Source organism: Heterocephalus glaber, unplaced genomic scaffold, assembly GCF_053883595.1.
Source record: "Heterocephalus glaber isolate CG9 unplaced genomic scaffold, H.glaber_assembly_v1.0 deba00000071, whole genome shotgun sequence".
NCBI classification, from domain to species: Eukaryota; Metazoa; Chordata; class Mammalia; order Rodentia; family Bathyergidae; genus Heterocephalus; species Heterocephalus glaber.
In genome coordinates this window covers 733123-754198 of record NW_028258137.1, presented here as the reverse complement: position 1 = coordinate 754198, position 21076 = coordinate 733123, and the positions used below count along the sequence as shown (strand labels likewise).

Genomic DNA, 21076 nt, shown 5'->3' with positions numbered 1-21076 from the left:
GGGGTCAGGGGTGGTTAGGCTCTTCGAGGAGGGGCTCTGCTCTGCACGGCACCCCAGCCCCCAGCACGGCCTTGGCACGGCTCCTGGCAGACACTGCCCATTGTGGGTTGGTGCCTGGGGAGTGGCCCTGGGCAGCCAGGACAGCTGTTCCTGAAGGCCTGCTCCTCGGGGGCACCAAGTGTGGACAGAGCCGGGCCTTGCCCAAGGGGTCACCGCCCTTGTGGCAACCTGGTCTCCGGAGCCTGGGCCCACAGCCTCACATTCCCCCATGCTGCTCAGCTCCTCGCCTTTGCTGCTCCCCACGCCCAGGGTGTCTTGACTGTCACTGTGTACAGAGGGGCTCCTCGACCCCCATTTGCACCACCTGAAATGCTCAGTGCCACTCCTTTGTCAGGCTTTTCTCTTTTTCTGTATTGGAGATTGGTCCCAAGGCTTTGAACCTGCTGCTACCCTTCAGCTGCATCCTCAGCCCTGTTTTTATTTTTTGTTTTGAGACAGGGTCTTGCTAACTTTCAAGGGATGGCCTTGAACTTTAGATCCTTCTGCCTCTGCCTCCAAGTAGCTGGGATGACAGGTGTGTGTCACCAGGCCTAGCTGTGTCAGTCCCTTCTCTGCCCACCCAGATTTGTTCCCTGTCCAGCCTGCTCCTCCACAGCTGCCTGTGGCTGGCAGAGCTGTGTGGAGGAGTGGGAGCTGATGGTCCCACTCTGCCCCGGGGAGCCCGCCCAGGTCCCCAACAGGCACCCCCTTGCCTGAGCGTGGCTCCTCCCTGACGTCTCTGACCCTCACTTCTCCCAGACAAGGAGGGAAGGGGCTGTGGCCCTGCACCAGTATCCCATGCCCGGGTTCCCTGGGCCCCCCTCGAACCAGCTCCTGTGGCTGCTGGCGGTGCCAGGAGCAGAGTGGGGTGTAGGCATGGCTGGCACCGTACCTCGCTGGAGTCCTCCTGCTGGTTTACGACAGTCAGGGCGTCCTCAGAGGCCTGGCGCTTGGCCTCGGCCAGGGCCCGCTCCATCTTGGCACGCTCTGTGGTGATGAGCTCATGGGCTTTGCGCTCTGCGTCTGACACGGCTTTCTGCAGCTCCGACATCGCCTGACGCTTCACCTCGTTCACGGCCTCCTCTGCAAAGCACACCGGGGCCGTGTTCACAAGGCCGAGCCTCAAGCTCCCTGGCCTCCCGTGACTGGGCAGGGCCTGCAGCTACAGCACACTCGCCGGGCCCTCTCCACGTGTGTGCACACTTGGGCACACTCTTGACCTCAGCCTGTGCGGACCTGGGGTGCAGGTGAGTGCATCCTGAGCACGTGTGAGCAAGTGTGAGCCAGTGTGTGCATGGGGCCTTCAGAAGCCAGCCCACCCTCCCGCCCTTGTGTGCCTGGTTTCCTGGAGGTTTGGCCAGCAGTTTGAGTGCCCAGGGAGTGGAGCTCTGAATGGCTGGAGGCTGCCCCAGCAGGGCCCTGCTCTGTCTTCCCTGTGGCCCAGTGGAACCAGCCTTGCCCTGCTCTGCATGCCTCCCTGGAGCTTGTGCTGCCACCTGTGCTGTTCCTGGCGGGCAGAGAGGCCAGGGTCTATCTCCACTGGCCCAGCAGGGACTCTGAGGCCTCTTGAGGACCCCCACACCCACCGCCCAGATCTGCTGGGAGCAGCAGGGTTGGGCCGTGGCCCAGGGCCCTGCCAGTATCCATGCTGATCCACTCCAGCCCTCCATGAAGTCTTTCTCAACTACAGCCAAGGTTGCTGAGGCCTGCCTCAGTTTACCTGGCAGCACTGGCCTTCAGAACTAGGCCCCCGTGAGGCAGTGGGACTCCCATGTAGGGTGCTGAGACACTCGTGGGTCTCCCCTCTCACCATCTGTATCCTGGGAGTGCTGAGCCTCTAGCAGGGCCCAGAGCCCCTACCAAGTGAGGCTCCACATGGACAGCAGCAGAGGCCTCAGGAGGTTAGGTGACAGGGACCGGACCACTGTGTGAGGACGGCTGCCCCGGCTCACTGTCCCCTGCCTCCACCTCAGGCTGGGACGGCCTTCCTCCACTGTCACGTGACTGGGACTCCCCTGTCCCTCACACTTCCCAACGAAGTCACCGAAGTAGAAACACACCTGGTCCCACCTGTCCCTACCACTGCCTCAGGCAGGTACCTCGTCCGCCCGTGATGTTCAGGTCCCCTCTGTGCCCCCCACTGCTACAGCAAACGGTCACAGCTCTCCCTGCTCCCCTTCAAGTCTGTGTGACCGTGCGCCCTGCAGCACAAGCTCCACCGTGTGCAGATGCGGCCGAGCCCAGGCTCAGGTGGACGGCATGCTCCCCTTCCTGTGGGAGCCGCCCAGGCCCGTCGGCTTCAGGGTCCATCTGGCCACTCACCGGCCTTCCTCCAGATCTCCTCAGGCATGTAGCCGGACAGCGCCCTGGGTGTGAGCTCACGGTGCAAGTCTGAAAGGGGAGGCCTAGGGTTAGGGCGTCTGCTCGCCTCAGGGCTTCCCAGGTTGGGGAGACTGTAGGGCCCTCAGTTTCCCACCGGGGTCTCCAGGGGCCATGGGTGGAGACCTGCACCCAGCCAGAGCAGGAAGGGGCGGCTCTGGAGCCCAGGACCCAAGTGCAGCTGGGAGGTGGTGCCTCCTGGCCCCCTGGATTCCACATTCACCTCAAGGTGGACGACCACAGACCTGGGGCCCGGGTTCCCGGCCGGTAAGGTGGTGTCTCGTGGAAGGGGAAGAGTTTTCTTTTGGTTTGAGTTCTGCTGCACTCCTGCGTGACAGTGCTCTGTGGGAATCAGGCCCTCCCAGCTCCTCAGCTACTGTGGTCACCTCCCACAGCCCCTTCATGGCCCCACCTGTCCCTCGCCCTCCCCAGCGCACACCAAGCTGAGAGCTCTCGAGGCCAGCAGAGCTGCTGAGGGGCCGGGTGGGACCAGGGCCCTTCTTCAGGTCCTCGGCGTCGCTGTAGCGCCGGATCCAGTGGTTGAGCTCCTCGCGGTCTGTCTCCTGGCATCGGCGCAGCACCGTGAGTGAGCGCCGAGTCTTCTCCACCATGTCCATAATGCAGTTCAGGAGCTGCAGGTGATCATGGCCATCAGCATGGGGAGCTTGGGCACAGCAGGCGCCTCACGTCCTGCATGAGGGGCCAGGCTGGGCCAGAGTGGGGAGCCCAGGCTCGGGGTCTCCACCAGCCCTAGAGGTGCCAGGCTCTGGCTGGCAGGAAGCTCAGGCAGACCAGGGTGCAGGGACAGCCCCTCCTCCCCAGGAAGGCGGCCGGCAAGTGACATCAGTGGCCCTATGATGGGGGGATGGGTGGGCCTGAGGCACATGGCTGCCTACCCCGCCTAAACCCGGGGCCACACAGAGCTCCAGAAATGCTTCCGAGAGTCTCTGTTACAGATGAGCCACCGAGCACATAGTGGGGAGGGCAGCTGCCTGCCCGATGGCCCCAGCCCTTCCCGTCCCCCATGATGCCTGGACAGGCCTGGGGACGGAGCGAGGGCTCGTGCATGGGGACCCGGGCGGGGCAGACGGGGTGCTGAGCTGGAGGAGCCCGCGTGGGTGCCCACGGGAGGCAGACCTGGCAGGCGCCGCCCGCGTCCCGGGCAGACACTCACACTGTTGAGGTGTTTCCACTCTTCCGCCCACTCTCGCTCTGTGAGCCTGTGGTCAATCACTTCTTCCTGCCGGGCCCCAGGCACTGCTGCAAGGGGTGGTGCAGGCTTAGGCCCTGCCCAGAAGCCTCCCTGCTGCAGGTCCCCTCCCCCACGCCTGCCTCCCAGAGCCCCATCCGGGGCTGTGCCCACCTCGGGAGTCGGGGTGCAGGGGATCCTGGGCCCTGGGCCTCTGCACCCCGCTCAACACTGGGAAGGAAGAGACAAACATTCCCTCCCTGGTTCCAGCCCTGGCCCCCCCTGCCCTGCCTCCTCACCACCAAGCCCTGCCTCTCTCTCCGTGCCCAGACCTCACCTTGAGGGTCTCAGCAACCTCAGCAGCCTCAGGGCCTCGTGGGCTGCCTGGTTCCTCTCTTAGAACCTCCCCTCAACCACCTGTACTCTTATGCATGCCTCAAAGCCCATGTCACAGCTCCCTTCACAGCAGTGGAACCCTGAGTTCCCGGCCCGCACACAGGTGCCCCGATCCTGCTCTGGCTCCTCCCGCCAGGCTGTGCCGGCTCCCAGGCAGGCGGAACCTGCTCACCTGTCCCTCCTGAGCTCTGCCTGGGTGTCTGCCTGCTGGCGGTGCCTAGGTGCCTCCGAGGGCAGGCATGGGTCAGGGCCAGAGTGAAGGTCCTTACTCCCTGTGGGGACTGCATCTGGCACTGTGCCTCAGTTTCCCTTCCCTGCCTGGCTCCCGGTGCAGACCAACTCTCAGGCACACACAGGGAAGCATGCTGGGGAGAGGCCTGAGGGCTCAGAGTCTGGCTTCACCCCGCTCCTGCCAGGGCACCTGTCTGGCCTCATCTCACAGACCAGGACGGGCTGCTGGGCCACATCTGCCTGGAGCGGCAGCAGGGTGTGGCCTGGCAGGGGAGGCCTGGGGACAGAAATGTTGGCAGTGTCCCCGAAGGCTGCCCCGAATGCCACACGTGCGAAGCCCTCCCTGGGTGTCCTGCCCTGGGGGAGCCGACTTAGCGGAGCCCAAGTCTCTCTGGGCCGCCTGCCGTCCTGAAGGTCCCCAGGCCCCAAACCCAAAATGCACAGGGCCACAGTCCCTGTCACTGCCTTCCCGGTCTCTTGCTGAGCTGGGTCCAGGCCGACTGCCCAACTGAATTAGTGGGTGAGATCTCCCGACAGCTGGTGTTTATTTTTGTGTTAGCAGAATCGGGTGGGAATTAGCACCTGCCTGACCCGGCTGCAGCCAGCAGCCACTGTCACCTGCTGCCTGGGCCCCGGCCTGACGTTCCTGCAGAGTGGGGGCGGCCGCTGAGCTGCCCTGGACCCCGGGGTGCCCTGGGCGACCGAGGGTCAGCAGTTTCCAGGCTCCCCTCCATGGGGCCTCCTGGGGTGGGCAGGGCTGACCATGTCCTGGAGCCCGGGAGAGGGGGCAGCAGGCCGGGCAGCTCCTTCTGCAGAGGTGTGGGTGGAGGACCCAGCCTGTCGCCCTGGGATCCACACCAGAGGCTCTCACTGTGACAGGGACAGCTCCACAGTCACACCCCTGGCTCCTCACATGACCGAGGCCATGTGACCTGAACAGGGGCCAGGGGACATGCAGGCGCCGTCCCACGCACTGCTCACCCAGCTGCCGATGGCGCTCCCGCAGCTCCCGGGGCTCGGGGGGTCGGTAGGGGTCGCGGAAGTGGTGGGCCATGGCCATGTCCTCCAGGCGGTAGTGTGGTGGCGGCATGGGGTGTGGCAGCCCGTTGCTGGGGCTGCAGCGCTGGGCGGGGCTCAGGGTGCACGGCCGTTTGCTGAGGTGGTCCAGGTGCGGCGGGTCACCGTCTGACCCATTCTCTTTGGTCCTGGCCCAGAGATCAGGTGGGACAGTGGTCACGGCCACCAGCTGGAATGGGGCGGAGGGGTGGACCTCCAGCCAGGCAAGGGCACTGTCTCCTCCGCTCCCCGTGGGCACCCTGCTGGGGGCTGGGGAGAGGAGACACCCAGGGCCTTGGAGCAGCTGCCACTCCGTGGCAGCATGGGCAGTGAGGGCCCAGTCCAGGCACTGGGCGGCCCGGCCTCCGTGGACTCACCCAGGGGCTCCCGGGGCATCGGGGTCCTCAGCCTGTCAGCCTGGGCCATGCCTGGCCATCAGCCAGGCAAGCATGGTGCCATAAGACGCAGAGTGTCCACTGTGGCCACTCAGCCCCACCACGGGGCAGCACGGGGCAGTACCTGTCAGGCGTCCGCCTCTTGCCATTCTCGTTCACCTCTAACAGGAGCTCGGAGGAGTCGCCGGGGGAGGTGGTGCTGGCATCCAGCAGTGTCTGCTCATGCTGGGCCAGGTACTGGGCGGGTGTCTGCTTGGCCAGGCGGGCGCAGTGCAGCAGCTCGCGCTGCAGCAAGGGCAAGTTGGCCTAGGAGGGGGCACGCACAGCTGAGCCCGAGCATGCGGAGCCTGGGCCAGTGACCACTCCGCTCTGGGCCCTGGCCCCCAGCCTGCCTCCCCAGAAAACTTGCTGTGTCCTTGCAGTGCTGGGGAAGCCAATGGGACAGCGATGTGGGGTCCTGGGACCAGAGCCTGGACTCTGTCACCACGCTCTCCCTCAGCAGGGACCATACAGTCCTTGGAATGGAGGAGAGCTCAGGGCTCAGAGAGGGGAAGCAACCAGGCCATGCACACAAGTGAACAGAAACAGGTGCCGGGAGCAGCAGGAGAGAGACTTGTAGACTCTGCTCTGTCCGCTGGGGGGCGCCAGGTCCTGGCTTCTTGCTGATGTCCTGCTGTCCAGCTCCACCCCCAGGGCAGCCCGGAGCTAGGACGCCTAGGCTCTGTGGGCCACCAGGCCCGACACAGACTTGGCCTGGGGTTTTCGGGTAAGGGCACTGGGGTCTTACAGGCTGCATCCCTGGCCACCACCTCCAGCTTGGCCTCCCTGTGCATGGGCTTCCCAGGGTCACCGGGATGGGGGGTGTTGGGCCCAAACTGCTGGACCAGAGCCCAGCAGAGGCCACTTGGGACACCCAACAGTTCCAAGTATTTGTAAATAAACGCGGTTCCCTTCTTTCTCATGCACTTCAAAGCTGCTGGCAGCTTCCCGCCTCTGCCTCCCAGCCCCCACGGTGTGTCCAGCCAGCCTGAGATGTTCCCATCAGGCAGTGCTGCTGCCAGGCCTGTTTTCCTATCTGCATAGCTGAACGAGGGCCAGCTGCCATCTGCCCAATGCAGCAGGAGCAAGAGCTGGGAACGGGGTCCCAGGAGGTCCCAGGAGCCTGGCATCCCCTCCCTGGCCAGCACGGCAAGGAGGCACAGGCCCCGGTGCCGGCTGGCCGCTGCGTGTGTAGGGTGGAAACATCTGGGTTCCCGGCCACTGGGCCAACTGGGAGCCGGGGCTGCAGCAGGTGGGCTCGTCCCAGCTTCTGGAAAGCCGGAGTCTGGACAGCAAGGTGGCTGGGACAGGGTGGGGGGGACCAGGGGCAGGTGGAACCCGCCGCATGGTCCAGAGACGCAACAGCCTTGTCGAGGGACTGCCCCTCCCAGCCCAGAACAGGGGTCTGTGTCCCCGTTCTGTCCCCGGGAGCACCAGGCACTGGTCATGGGACACCTGGGCCCTGACTCCACCTCTGGTGGAGGCTCCGATGCTCAGGAACCTCCAGACCCTCCCATGGGCGCTTAGCCCGGGGACATGGGCATTTGCAGAACAGCCACGAGGACCAGAGCTTCAACATCCACAACATCTCGGCTCTGTTGAGCGCCTGGCTGAGGGCACCGAGGGGTGTGTCCCTGGGCTGTTCATGTTCTGACTCCACCTCATGTGCAGTCTGTGGTGTCCCGGTCTGAGGCTCTGGGGACAAGGTGGGCGCCTCTCCGGGGGACAGGAGGATGAACTCTGCAGGCTGGTGGTGCGAGGGCAGCCTCCCGACCTGCAAGAGCCTCGGTGAGCAGAGAGAAACTGAGGCCAGGAGGTCAGGCAGTGCCAGGCCTGCTGTAGGGAGGATGGATCAGCCCTGGTGCTAGCTGGGTGTGGGGGATGCCGGGGGTCCTGCCTCACTGGGTCACAGCCACCACTGGGGACCTGCCACCAACACAGGATCGGACAGAGTCCAGGCGGTCTATTTTACAGCAGAGAGGCGGAGCACAGAGCCATAGCCTGACCTGGGGACCCCTGGAAGGAGCCCTGAGCCAGGCAGTCGTTTTTTCTGGTACCGAGGATCGAACTCAGGACCTCGTGTTTGCCAGGCAGGCGCTGTGCTGCTGAGCTACATCCCCGGCCTGAGTCTTCTTCAGACAACTCTTCACCCATCCCTCAGCCCAGCCATGTGCCCGCCTGCCTGTCCACTGCCCACTGCCTCTCTCACTCTGCTCCCGCCACGCTGGCCCTGCTGCTCCTCCTGCTCCAGGCCCTGGGCATGTGCTGCTCCTGCTCCCCGGAGGGCTCTGTCCCCAGCTATGCCCCCGGACCTCAGCCCCATGCAGCGTCCCCTCCTCTGAGGGCTTCTGCAACATTTCTCCCCTGCCCATGGTTCCAGTTTCCACAGCGATGACCGCGCTCTGGTCAGGATGCTGTCTCCTCTTGCAGCCATGCTCCTGAGCCTCAGCTCCTGGCACCCAGTGGTGCTTGGGGTGCAGCTGTGTGGACGGGCACCCATGGCCATCGAGGGCACAGCGCTGAACCTAGAACTCTGGTTCGATGCTGAATATTCAGCCCTGACTAGTTTGCAGCCTTAACTAGTAGGAATCGGCCCTGACTGGTCGGCCCTGTTCCTCCCAGGTCCAGCACCCGATCAGATGCTGGAGAGGATGGGGTTGGGCTCGGGGCTCACCCTACCTTCAGGAAGGGGATGACGAATGGCCGCAGAGGGAAATTGGTGGCCTCCTGCAGCTTGGCGTGGAACTCTTCGATCGTCAGTGTCGAGTTCTGAGGAGGAAGCGACTATTAGCAGCTGCCGCTGACGAGGGGGCCCAGGTGGGCGCCAGGTGGCATCACCACGCCCCAGCCAGGGTGAGGGGGCCCGTGTGTGTGCGTATGCACACGCTCACGTTGTGGGCAGCCTACTCACCACCAGCCCCAGCACCAGCATGCGCACGCGCTCCCCGATCTCGGGCGAGATGTCGCTGCCGAACTGCTGCAGGGTGCTGAGGAAGCGCTTCAGCTTGCTGAGCTGCCGGGCCCCACAGGCCGGGGGCAGGTGCTGCGTGGACAGCGCAGCTGAGCACGACGTGGCCGGGCCGTTGCTGAAGCCGTTGGGTGTGGACGGGGCACCATGCACGGCTGTTGGCGAGTGGCTGCCGCCGTTCATCACTGTGGGGGAGGGAGGGAGCAGCATGGTGGTGACCGGGAGGCCGCGCCCAGCAGGCAGCAGACGGATGACAGCGACTGAATGACAGCGGGTCCCAGGCTGTGCCTGGTGCGCCGTGCTCATCACTGTGAGGTCCTTGCAGCCATGCAGGGGCCAAGTGGTGCCTTCATCATGCAGAAACTGCACCGGGGATGCAGCCTGTGCCCAGGGTCCAGGGAGGGAGGCTAAGGGAGGCCATGGCCGGGCAGCTGGCGTGACATCTGGTCAGGGCCCACGCCCATCACTGGCTTCCTGTCACCTCTTCCTGGGGCGGAGACGAGGAGCCACTCACCACCGCCCAGGAGCCAGCAGCCCTGTCTGTGTGGCAGCCGGGCCACGTCCCTCTGCACGGATGCCTCCCCACCCAAGCCATGCCGCTGCCCCTGAGCAGTGCCATTGCCTGCAGGCTGGGTCCTGCCTGGGGCTACTGGACATGCAGAGGCATGTGATCCGCCCTGGGCTGGGGGGCATTGGGAACAGGCAGGGACAGCTGATGTGTACACAGCGGGGCCAGCACTGTTCATCACCGAGACAAGATGCTGGCTGGCCCCACTGTCAGGTCAGAGTCCCAGGGCCCTGGTGGACACTGGGTTGTGGTGACGCTCCCCAGGCAGGTCCTCACAGAGGCCCGGTGATGTGGCAGAGGCTGTGGTGGGTGTGGGCAGCCCCACACTGTGCCCACACCCTCTGCTGGCCTTGGGGAGCCTGCCTGGCCAGCTCCAGGGCCTGCAGCCAGACTGGGGCCACAGACCACAAATGCGCGCACATGAAGGCTCACGCACACCTCTCCTGCTCCACCCTGGCCTGCTCCCACCCCAGGTGCTGTCCTGGCCTGGCACCTTGCCTCTGCATTCTCAGGCCCAAGCTGGGAGTGCGGGGTTGGGGCTGAGCAATCAGGGCCCATTTCCTGGAGGCCTGGCCACTGCTGCCTTGTGTCGAGGCCTGGTGGGGCCTGTGAGTGCCAAGGGAGCAAGGAGCCAGGTGCTTGGGTCCTGCAGAGCCGGCCTTGGGCACCTGCTCTTTCCTGCCGCGCTTGGAGCCTGGGGCCCTCACGGTGCCCCTGCCCCGTCTGTCACAACCTGGGTCTGGGTGTGAGCGCTACTGACTGCTTGCTGGGTCTGGTCACCCTTCGTCCGCCCTGCTCCCACAAGGCCAGCCCCGGGGTCTCTGCTGCCCACATCTGGGCTCCTCCACTGCCTGTGGTCGTGTGACTGGCTCCGCTCAGACACCACTGAGGCTCCAGCAGGTGAGCACAGGCAGGCCAGGCTGGCACATCCCACAGAACCTGCCGCAACCCACAGGGCACACAGGGCCACTGGGCCCTGAGAAACCCAGCAGGGCAGCCCCAAGCTGCCCCTCACCCCATGCTGACCCACTGCCCAGGGGCACAGGAGCCAGGCAGGACCCCAGCCAGGGGGCGCTCTCGGGGAGAGGGTGGGTGTGCTCTCTCTTGTCCCAGGTCTGGCGGTCACCCTCAAGCGGCCCATGTGTGAGAACGAGGACAGACATCGCCCTCGCAGGTGGGGGCACAGCCGCTTGGGTGACATGGGGGCTTGCCTCAGTTTCCTCATCTGCAATATACCCAGGGTTCTGGGGACTCCGGAGCACAGCCCGGGGAGGCCCCCTGTGCTCCACAGTTCCTTCTGTTTGAGCCTGCCCCCGTTCACCTCCCCTGGAAGGTGTCCCTGGGGTTCCCCATGACTGGCCAGCATGCTGGGCACCACAAGGATGATTGTGGCCAAGACCTGAGTGCTGCACCTGCCCTGCACGGGCTATAGTGCTGGGTGGCAGTGCCATGGGCACACGCGGGCTGGACCCGCCTGGCACTCTGGCTCGGTGAGCTCCTCTGAGGCTTAGGACAGACAGCAGCTCTGGCCTGGTGCCACACGCACAGGAACGGCCCGGTGAGGGTGCTGGGCTCAGTGTCCCTCTGGCCTCAGGGCACTGGGCCCCCCCAATTCCTGTGAGCTTCCAGCCCCCGCCGTGGCTGGTTTTCCCTCTCACGGGCGAACTCTGACCCGATGGTAGCCACTGACTCACACACGCCTGGGTTAGGGCCACTGGCAGCCACCCACTGTCCCCCAGCTAGGCCAGGGGGTAGACCTCACCACCTCGGTGGGCTCCTTTCCTGAGTCCTCTGGGCCCCAGTGGCTTCTGAGATGGGCATGCCAGGCCCCCACCCGAGGACGCGCTCCCGAGGCCGCTTACCAGCCTGGCCCTGGGCGCCCCGGTCCCTGAGGCCTGCTCACTGCCGTCCGTCCTCCCTGGCTGCCGGCAACCTCAGCAGCTTGCTAAAGAGACGCCCAAAATAGCCCCAGCACAAGTGCCTTCGCTCCCGCGACAGGTGTGTTACTAAGTTAGACACACACGTGTTCCAGCCGAGGTGCAGGGCCCTCGCGACACCCCAGGCTCCCCAGCCTTGCGGGCTCGGCGGGGTCAGCGGGGACGGAGGAAGCCCACAAACAGCCTTCTGTGCCACCCTCTCCCTGCTGAGGGGTCGGCAGCTCCGTAGTTAGGAGGCCACTGTCACCGCAGCAAGAGCTATACGGCCACGTGGACAGCCACAGAGCAGGGCGCAAGCCAGCGTCCAGCACGGCCCGAGATGACGACCTCTAGGAGGACAAGGCCCAGGCCCTCACGCCCTCCTCCTGTCAGAGCCCGGGGCGGGGTCCTTGTCTGTCACATGGCACAGGGCTCTGAGATCAGCTTCACTTCCTGCACCTTGGTGTGGCCTGGCATTTTGGTGGAACCGACCACAAGGTGCCCAGCATGCCAGCCAGTCACGGGGAACCTCCAGGGCACACAGGTGTGCAGTGCACCGTAACACTGCTTATGCCCAAGGCAGCTGTGAAGAGTCAGCCCCACCACTGGTTGTTTATAGCATTGAGTCTGGCTGAAGCCTATGTGCCGAGGTCAGGCTAACTCGCACCCAAATTACGTTCCCACCACTAAACCTTCAGACTAGAAGGACAGTGTTGTAATTACAACCATATATTTTGTCTATTCTGTTCCTAATTTGAGAATGCTTTGTCTTGTCCTTTATGAGCCTTGTTTACGTTAATTTCCATAGAAACTGCACATAGCTCGCCTTTACCCCAAAGGATGGCCCATAAAAGTCAGTGTCTATGGGCCTGGGATTTAGCTCAGCGGCACCGTCCCTGCCTTGCAAGCACAGGGTCCTGAGTTTGATCCCTGGTACCGAAAAAAAAAAGTGCCTGGGGCTAACCAGGACCTTTGTTGGCTGCACTGGCTTTGGCTGTCCTGGCCCCCACTTTCTCTCCTGGTTCTGTCTTCTAGTTTTATTTCTCAGGCCTGCGTCGTAGACTGGGCAGAGTACTGAAACCTCAGTGCAGGGGTCTCTGGAGCAGGCGTGTGGAGATCACACGGACAGCTCTCCGTCACCCTCCTGCTCAGTGCGGGTCTGCTTTACTGGGGGAAACTGAGGCATGAGTGGCCCTACCTCCCCCAGGTCACCCTGCCAGGAGGAGGAGGCACCAGGGGCCTTGAGTGGCTGTGCCTGGCGCGCCCTGCCCAGTATCACTGTCCCTTTCTGTCCTCACAGCCGTGGGGACTGCCCTGCCACCCAGCCCGCTGCTGGGAAAGCAACTTTGGAGGAGTCACTGTGCCAGGCCACAGTCCGGCTGGTCCTGCGCCCTGGCTCTGCTGCTCTCTGAGGAGCAGGGGACCTGACAGCGCCACCCGCAGGCCGTGGTTCTTATTATTTTACTTACAGAGACAGACCATGGACCACTTTAAGCAGCCGTGGAAACGGCTGTGGGGCAGAGACGTCGCAGGGCCGTCCTCGCCATCTGTAAGTGAAATAAGAAGAACACGCTGTCAGGAGCCACCACAGGGCTGGGCCATGCCCCTCCGGGCCTCAGTTTCCTCATCTGGACACAATGGGGCTGGACAGGGTGATCTATGAGGGCCACTTCTGGCAGGACCCCTGCAGTCTGCGAGAATTTCAGCACCTGGTCAGTGTGGGTGGGACCCCCGATGGTGCCTGGGCCCTGCTCCCACCCCAGGCCCCAGCTGTGTGTTAGTGGCAGGCTCAAGTGCCGTCTCCAGCCTGGAGCCCAGGGCAAGCGCCCCGGGGAAGAGGGCTCACACGGAGGAGGACCTGAGGGGACTGGCGCGATTCTGTGAACAGGCAGGGAGCCCCCATCACAGGGCAGGACGACTTGGCCCAGGAAAGGGCTCCCACCGCCGAGAAGCGTGGCCTGGGTCCTTGCTCCCTGCGTTCTTCTGGGCTGCGCCGCCTCAGCCTCCCTGCCAGCCTTCCCAGCCACGCATGGCTCAACTCCAAGGTCAGCTGAGCCCAGGGTGGAGACCGGCCAGGACAAGTGTGGCCTCAAGCCCAGGGTCAAGGTCGGTCTCGCCAGCTTGGCTCGAAGGCATCCAGGCGGCTGCAGAGGCCTGGCCCAGGCTGCTGCCAGCCAGGTGGGGCGTGGTGAACCTCAGACTCTCGGGGAAACACGTGGCTCGGGGACAACACTAAGGCCACCTCAGAGGACACGTCTGCCCAGCCGATGGAGAGCACTGCCCAGGGAGGAAGACTCGCTGTTTCCCAGGACCCCTGCTCCTTGCAGTCCCGGGGCTCCCATGGGAAACGTGAGCGGGGGCAGGAGGATGTGGGACATGGAGCTCACAGGGTGCCCTCCCATCTGCTCTGTGACCTCACAAAAGACAGCCGCAAGGGGCTTGGCCACCTAGCCACACCTAGCCAGGACACCGAGTCCCCAGGCCAACGCTTGGGCCGTGCAGGCTGGGGCAGTGCGCCCTGCTCCTCCCACACGGCTCTCTAGGCACTGGGCCCGCCCTCGCCGCCTGGGGCTGCCACAGTCCTCTGGCACCAGCTCCTGTCCCCTGGCTCAGATGCCAGCAGTGACACTGCCCACAACCCGCAGCCTCCCCTCCACCTGCTGCACCAGCTCAAAGTCACCCAGTGGACCCGTATCACTTGTGGGCTGGCCCAGACAGAGGGAGGGTGGCCCACCAGTGCCTTGGTTAGGAGACTGGTGTGTGCGTGGCCGCCTCTGCCTGAGCAGTGTGGCCCAGGGCAGGCCCAGAGGAACACCTCCTTCCTGGACCATGCGGCCCCACTGCCAGAGGCCCAGCTGGTGTCCCCTTCCAGTTCCACTGCACATGGGGCCCAGCCTGACCCTGCAGCACAGGAAGCTGGAGGCCCACAGCGAGGTGAAGGTGTGGAGGGCGTCAGGTGTGAGGCTCCTACATATGCCTGCACCCAGCTGTCCCCAGCTGTGCCCTTGGCTGGGAGCAAGTGGCACCCTCCTGTCCACCTCCAGCAGGAGACAGGCCTGGAGCCGAGCCTGCTAAGCTGGTACAAGGCTGGCCTTGCACTCGGGCCTCCCAGCAAGTCCTGCTGTGGGCAGAGCCTTCGGTGCACAAAGCTGGGGCGGCCCGGCTTCCAGGCCCAGGACGAGGCCAAAGCCGGGCTCTGGGCTGCGCCACAGAAAGGGAGCAGCTGAGGCAGTCTGGCTCCTTGGCCTGGGGGGATGGGATGGGGTCACCCGAGGGGCATCATCGGGGAGGCCTGGGAGGGGCCCGGGCACAGCTGTCTGTCCCGAATGCTGGGGTGAAGCCACTGGGTTCTCCCACTCACCCCTGGAAACACTGGCCACACTCCTGAGCCTCTGGGCTCCTGTGCTGGTCCCCCGTTCCTGACTGCTTGGGACCCCAGTCTCGGAGGCACAGCCTCGAAGGAAAGAGCTCCCTCTGTGGCTGTGGGCCAGGGCTGGCGGTGCCTGCTCCAGGCCAGAATCACTGGAGGGAACCCACAACTTCTGACATGGCCCCGCCACCCAGCGGCCCTGCCCCACAACCCCTGCGCGGAGCCACTTCTCGGGGCTCCTGCAGTCACCCAGTGCCCGCTGGTGTCACAGCTCTGTGACTCATCTGACCCCCGTGGTACCGAGAAGCAGGAACCCTGGACGCCCTGTCCACTGATGTGGACCCCGGCAGGCCAGGGGTTCAGAGCGCCCGAAGCTACACAGCCGGACAGCGCAGGCTGAGGACACTGCCAGGGCCAATCCGGCTTCCAGGCTACTCACGTGTGTGCGGCGTGAAGGAGGGCGGGCGCGCGGCCCCCTGGGACGCAGCGGGGGGCGGGGGCGGCATGCTGGGAGGTGTGGCCCGGGGCTGCGTCTTCACCTCAGCTGGGGAGTCGGGCATCGCTGCGGCCTTCTCTGTCCTGTCTGCTGGGAGAGGGAGAGGAAGTGAGGGCCAGGCAACTGGCTCTGGCGCCCTGCAGATGGCGCTGTGGCAGCCCTAAGGCAGGCTCTCGGGTTTGGCCGGACAGAACCCCACCCCAGGCTGCTCCACAGAGTGGGACCTGAGGCTGAGAGTCCCCAGCATCCCAGGCGAGGCCCCCTCCCCAAGCTTTCTGATGCTGAAAAAGCAGGTGGCATCTGGGGTCCCCTTGGGGACCCTCATGACAACCTGGGCGTTCTCGGCCTGGACTGTCACAGGCCAGCGGGAGGCACTGCTGTGGGAGTCTGTGGCTCAATCTAGTCCCTCAGGGTTGGGGTGGGGGAGTGGGCTGGGGTGGGCCAAGGACCAGGTGAACCCTGAGGCCCTGAGGGCCCAGAGCAGGGCCCTGAGGGGACGTTGCAGGTTGGCAGGGCCAGGCGCGGCCAAGCAAGGCGGTGCCCTTGCAGGAGGGCTGAGAGCCCTGGGTCACCACCGAGGCCGGCACGCCGGACAGCCAGGGACACCCGGGGCCCGGCTCCTTGGGACACAGTGGGCCAGTGACCCACCGTGCTGAGGGCACACAGACGGAGCTGGGGCTGGGAGCTCCATGGCTGTCAGCCATCTCAGCCACTGTGGTGCCCAGAGGCGGGAGCACAGCCCACCCCAGCCACCCGTGCTCGGCCTGGCACCTGCTGCCCTCAGCTGCAGTCTCTGGCCTCCCTCCCGCTGGGCGCCCCTCCCCCTGCTGCCTGTCCCAGGCTGATGGCTGGGCGCACGTGTGGCCGCAGCTGTGGGGACCTGTCAACACCGTGCCTGCTGCAGGGCCGGTGGCCCAGCCCGGTGACAACCAAAGAAGGCAAACATGCCGGTGCCCCCGAGGGAAGCCGCCCAGCTTCACCACCCCATCTGCCAGGGCGTCCCTGGGCAGCAGCAGATGGGGTAGGGCCAGGTGCTCCAAATGCCAGGCTGCTCCGGGTCACAGGCCCAGGACACTGGGGACAGTGCTGCTCGGGGTTTCCAGATCCCTTCTCTTCCACAGACGTGAACGGAGAAGCTGGGCCAGGAGCGCGGGTAGCGCAGGGCGCGTGGTGAACAGTTCGGGAACCAAGGCGACAGGCCGCACCCCTGTGCCATTTGGCGAGTGCTGACCGGGCAGCACCTGTGTCCGTGGTGTTCCAGACACGAAGCTGGGACACACGGCGCCCTGCTGATGCCCAGTGACTGGCAGGGACTGACGTTACCCCTGTGGCGGAAGAGCAAAGTGCCGCAGGCCCAGCCGTGCACGCTGTGGAGTGTGGCCTGTTCGCGGCACTCCCTCTGTCCCCACAGACACCCACGGGGCTGGTGATTCGAGGAGCCCCTTTCCTGGCAGGTCGGCTCCACCAGTCACACAGTGGCTGGGATTTGAAGCTCGACCCCGTGGTGCCTCTTACTGTCCCCGACGTCCTTCCCCATCGAGGGCTGATTCCCACAGAGGGGAGGCTGGGGCTGCAGGGCAGGAGCTCCGGTCTAAGAAAGCTCACAGGGCACTGGTGGCACTGCCCCAGCCTGCCCTGCCCTGGCCTGTGGTCTGGGACGGCTGTGGACAGTGGACTACCACGTGAGTCTTGGCCAAATGTCAAGTGCGCAGGTTGTGTCCTGAAGTCACAGGCTTGGGTGGCCCAGGTGTCCTGCCCACCTTGGGGAATCAGCCGGAGATGGAGGTGTGGTGGCCCTGGATGTGGATGGGGGATGCTGGGGTGCCCCAGGGGGCACATGGGATACGGCCCCAAGAGGGTGTCCCTGCAGGTCATGTCCTCGGTGGACCGGGACCCAATTCCCACGGGCTCCTGAGCAGAGCCCAGCTCCATGCGCAGGAGGCAGCATAGGGCCTCGAGGGGCAGGGCTGCCTGTCACCGGAGTCCTCGGTGGCAAGCGCTCTTGGGCCTCCAGCGTCACAGCCCCTCCTGGCTGGGAGGGCACTCTGGATGGCTGTGTGGCCCTGGCTCAGAAGTAGGGCACAAGGTGAGGGCCTGGGGTCACAAGGAAGCCCCAAAGAGCCCAGCCCCTGCAGAAAAGTTCAGGCCTGGCGGTACAGAGAAACTGTCATCCCAGCACTGAAGCCGAGGCACGAGGACCGCAAATTCAAGTCCACCCTGGACAACTTGGCAAGGCCTTGTCTCAAAGTAAAAATTAAAAAGGAGTGGTTTCGCTGTCTGCTGCACAAGTGCAAGGGCCCGAGTTCGATCCCCGGTACCAAAAAAAAAAAGGGCCAAGAATGTAGTTCAGTGTGAAGGCCCTGGGTTCACTCCTCAGTACTGAAAAACAAAAAAAAACACCCACAAAACAAACCAAACACTGCATTCCATAAGCGGGGTCCAGGCAGGCCTCGTGCAGCGTCTCCACAGCCCCTTGAGGCAGACACTGCGCTCCCCTTACAGGCAGGGACACTGAGGCACAGCTGAGCAGAGAGTGGGACGGGCCTGGAGGGCACTGAGGAGTGGGCGCTGCCCTCCCTGCCCAGTCCTGACTGGCCTCGGGCCAGCCAGGCTGGTAGTGGGGCTGGGCCAGTGTGCAGGGGCCCGCGGTCTCCAGGGTGTGCAGGGCACCGCCTGCAGCCTGCTGTCTCAGCCCCCAGAAAGTTCCCAGGCCCAGCGCCCAGGCCCAGGGGATCCCCCAGCCCGTCCCGGGCGGGTGCGGGTGGTGGTGGGAAAGGGTGGACTGCGCCGGAACAGCCAGGCCGCCGCCATCCGTCACTGTCCAGCCTTGGTCCCCTGGGACCACCCCAGCTGGGGTCCCAGCCAGATCCAGAGCCCTGGCCCCTGAGCCCTACACAGAACCCGGCAGGGGGCGCTGCCGTGGCGCCAGGCCCCTGACGCTCCACCTCATTCTTCCTCTCCCCATGTGGATCTGAGGGTGGCAGGTGGGGAAACCAAGGCACATTGGGTGGAGTGCACCTGGGCGCCGCTCCCGAGTGCCAGCCTGTCTCCATGGCCACCTCTCACCCCCTGGATGCACAGGGCAGCGCCACCTCCCCAGGGCCCAGGCAGACGGCCCCAGGCCACACCCAGGACAGCGCCACGCTAGGCTTCCTCCCTGGCCGAGGTGGAATGGGCCCACCCTGGATGTGGAGCTCTGTGTGGGCAGCCTGTTTCCACGTCTGTGGGTGGGGACGCAGTGAGGCCTAACGCACACAGCTCTCCCTCACAGCCCTGGGAACAGTGACAGTGACCGATGCACCTGGGGACGAGGGACAGAGGGCTCCTGGCTGTGCTCCTTCACCATTGTGTCTTCCTTGTGGAAAAGCACAGGTAAGAGGAGGGAGGTCCCTGGGGCAAGGCCACCCCATGACCCTGAGGTCACCACCAGGCCGGGCCCTGAGGACGCGTCCCCAAGCTGAGCCGGAGCACTGCCTGGCCTCACCCAGCTCCCACGCTCGTGGCCCCAGGGCCCCTGTGCTGCCTCTGCGGCCATGCTGGGCTCCCGTGGTCCCAGTGTCCACCCTCTGGTCTGCTACGTCTTTGCCACTTTCCTCGGAACCACAGCCTCCCAATGGGGGCCGGGCCGGCTGCCTTATTTCCTCACACCATCTCTCCAGGTCAGCGCCAGAGGGCCGGGCTTTGCCACCCGCAGCCACGTCCCCAGCAACCACGCCAGCACCGGGTGCAGCAGGACCTCAACGAACACTTGGTGGCCGGTGGCCAGGCAAGGCCAAGCACCAATCTGTGCACGAGGGACTTTGCAGCATCCCGGCCCAGGTCCTCCACAGCCATCCCTGTGAAGGTCTGGGGACCAGGCCCAGCCCCCAGCACAGGGATGGGGTCCCACGCTGGCCGGGGACCCCAGCAGAGCTCCAGTCACTCGCGCCGTCACGGCCGGGCGACAGGGTCCACGGATACACTGGGAGGTGCTGGCCTAGGACCAAGTCCACGCGGCTCCCGCCCCCTCTCGGGTGCAGCACACCTCTCCACGTGGCACCGTCTGTGCAGCCTCCACCGCCTCTGCCCCCACTGCTGCCCAGGACACGGCAGAACCCCGCCCAGGAAGACAGGATGCGGCGGATGCGGCGGACCTCCCCACAGCAAGGCTGCCCCTGTCCTAACTCAAGGCCCACGTGGCCCCGGAGCACCCCTTCCACCCTCACCCCAGGAACCCCAACTTCCTCAAAGCCCGGCACCGGCTCAAGTGAGCATCACCCCACGCACGGCAGGATGGGCCGAAGCCGCCCATGGGCTCCCACAGAGCCTGCCAGGCCACGTGACAGCGATGAGGTGAGGCCACCCGCTGGCCTTGGACACAGCAGGGCCAGCTCCGGATGTGGGCTCTGCACAGGGGCCTCGCAGGGGACACGGTCCTGGGTGGGAGCCTGGAGCCACAGGGTGTGGTGGCACCAGGGTCTCGACTCGCCAGGGTGGCCCCGCCACCACGCTGACCTCCGTGGGGATAGACCTCTTCCCTTGAGGCTGCTGAGTGGGCAGGCGTCGGGCCCAGCACAGCCTGGCACAGGGGCTGCAGGCGGGCTCTCCCGGTCTCCCTGAGGCCCGGTGACCAGGGCTCCTCGCCTGCACCCGAGGCCTGGCATGGCGAGTGGCAGCCCTAGGTCTCTGCCAGCTGGAGCCATTCCTCCAACCCAGGCAAGCTCGGGGCACAAGATCTCGGGACACTGCCCTGGGGCGAGGACAGGCGTGACCGTGACCGGGAAGGGGGTGCGACTCTGTCCCAGGGCGTGGGGGTCTGACATAGGCTGAGCCCGGACCCAAGCTGCCTGTGACCCCAGGCTGGGTTTGGGGCCAGGGCCGCAGCCCTAGTAAGTCGCAGGCAAGCTCGGCCGCAGCTACCACATCTGCTTTCTGTCAGGCCCTGCGGCTGGTGAACAGGACCAGGGTTTTCTCCTCCGTTGGTGGGGCCGCGTCCCACCAGCGATGCTCAGAGCCAAGTCCAGAGTCCTCTCTCCAGCCTCCCCTGTCCTTGGAGGCTGAACCAGGACAACCACTCCATGGGTTAGTAACTCGCTGCCTGCTGGCCCGGTGACAATGAAGGACAGGAAGCGGGAACCGTTCCCCCTCCTTCTGGGTGAACTGGGCCTGAGGCCATCCACGGGGCGCCTCCTGGGGTGGGCGGCTCAGGATGGTGGCACCAAAAGGTTTCATGGCTGCAGGAGCCAGCCTGGGCTTCCAGGCTGCTGTGCAGGTCCCGAGGGATGAGGAGGCTGAGCGGGCACCTCTCCCACTCAGTGCCCGGCCAACAATGGGCTCCCAGGATGGCGGGACTGAGAATGGGCCCCTCAGAGAACAGAGGCCACCCCAAGTACTCGGTTTGTCCTGGAGGCAGCACGGTGGGGGTGGGGCCAGCCCTGTCCTCAGCACCCTGAGTGACCTGGGGTCTCGTCCCCTGTACTGAGGGCTGCCCATGCTCTTTCCACCCTGTCCACTCTCCAGGCAAAGCCACGTGGTGTTCAAGCTCAGGAACAGATAGGGAAACTGAGGCAGAGCTGAGACATCACTTGGTTGTCGCACACACAGCCCTGGCGCCTGCCTGGCTCTGAGCACATGTACTTCACCGGCCACGGCAGGGCCAGACCTCGAGCCAGAGGTGGCAGCAAGCACGTCCAGGCCTGGAGGGGATGCTCGCCTGGCCTTGGCCCTGGCTGCTGGGCAGGAGCCTGGAGCAGAGCCCCACTGCCACGGCAGGGACCTCCAAACCATCCCAGGGGCTGTGGGGTCCCCCAGGGAGGGACAGCAAGGCCAGCTCCAGCCAGACTGCGGTTTGCCTGGGCCAGCCCCACAGCAGGGCAGAAGGACCCGTCCAGTGGCCCCTGCCTGGCGAGTTGAGGACCACACCATCTCCGACCCATCCACAGGGGACAAAGCTGCTCTCCACAGGAGGCTGGGGGACAGGATGCACTGCGCATCTGCAGCAGCACCTGGCGGGCAGCGTGGCCCTGGGGCCACCTCCCTGTCCAGGAGCCTGCCC

General features: G+C 65.2%; 1 protein-coding gene across 12 annotated transcripts in view; it reads right to left on the bottom strand.

Annotated features, from left to right (window-relative positions):
- Nucleotides 1-21076, bottom strand: part of Cbfa2t3 (CBFA2/RUNX1 partner transcriptional co-repressor 3) — a 56184-nt gene that overhangs the window by 1963 nt on the left and 33145 nt on the right. For 3 of the 12 annotated variants that reach the window (XM_087194584.1, XM_087194666.1, XM_087194640.1), the window contains exons 2-11: nucleotides 14986-15129; nucleotides 12646-12723; nucleotides 8636-8877; nucleotides 8404-8493; nucleotides 5810-5991; nucleotides 5216-5439; nucleotides 3593-3678; nucleotides 2858-3050; nucleotides 2362-2430; nucleotides 932-1122 (exon numbers count right to left, since the gene is read on the bottom strand). In XM_087194584.1, the coding sequence (XP_087050710.1) occupies nucleotides 932-1122; nucleotides 2362-2430; nucleotides 2858-3050; nucleotides 3593-3678; nucleotides 5216-5439; nucleotides 5810-5991; nucleotides 8404-8493; nucleotides 8636-8877; nucleotides 12646-12723; nucleotides 14986-15129 (1499 nt within the window). Of the gene's footprint in view, nucleotide 1; nucleotides 1123-2361; nucleotides 2431-2663; nucleotides 3051-3592; nucleotides 3679-5215; nucleotides 5440-5809; nucleotides 5992-8403; nucleotides 8494-8635; nucleotides 8878-12645; nucleotides 12724-13034; nucleotides 13392-13418; nucleotides 14961-14985; nucleotides 15133-21076 lie in introns of those variants that run through there. The other 9 variants (XM_021256561.2, XM_021256564.1, XM_021256563.1 and 6 more) reach the window with 6 other exon arrangements.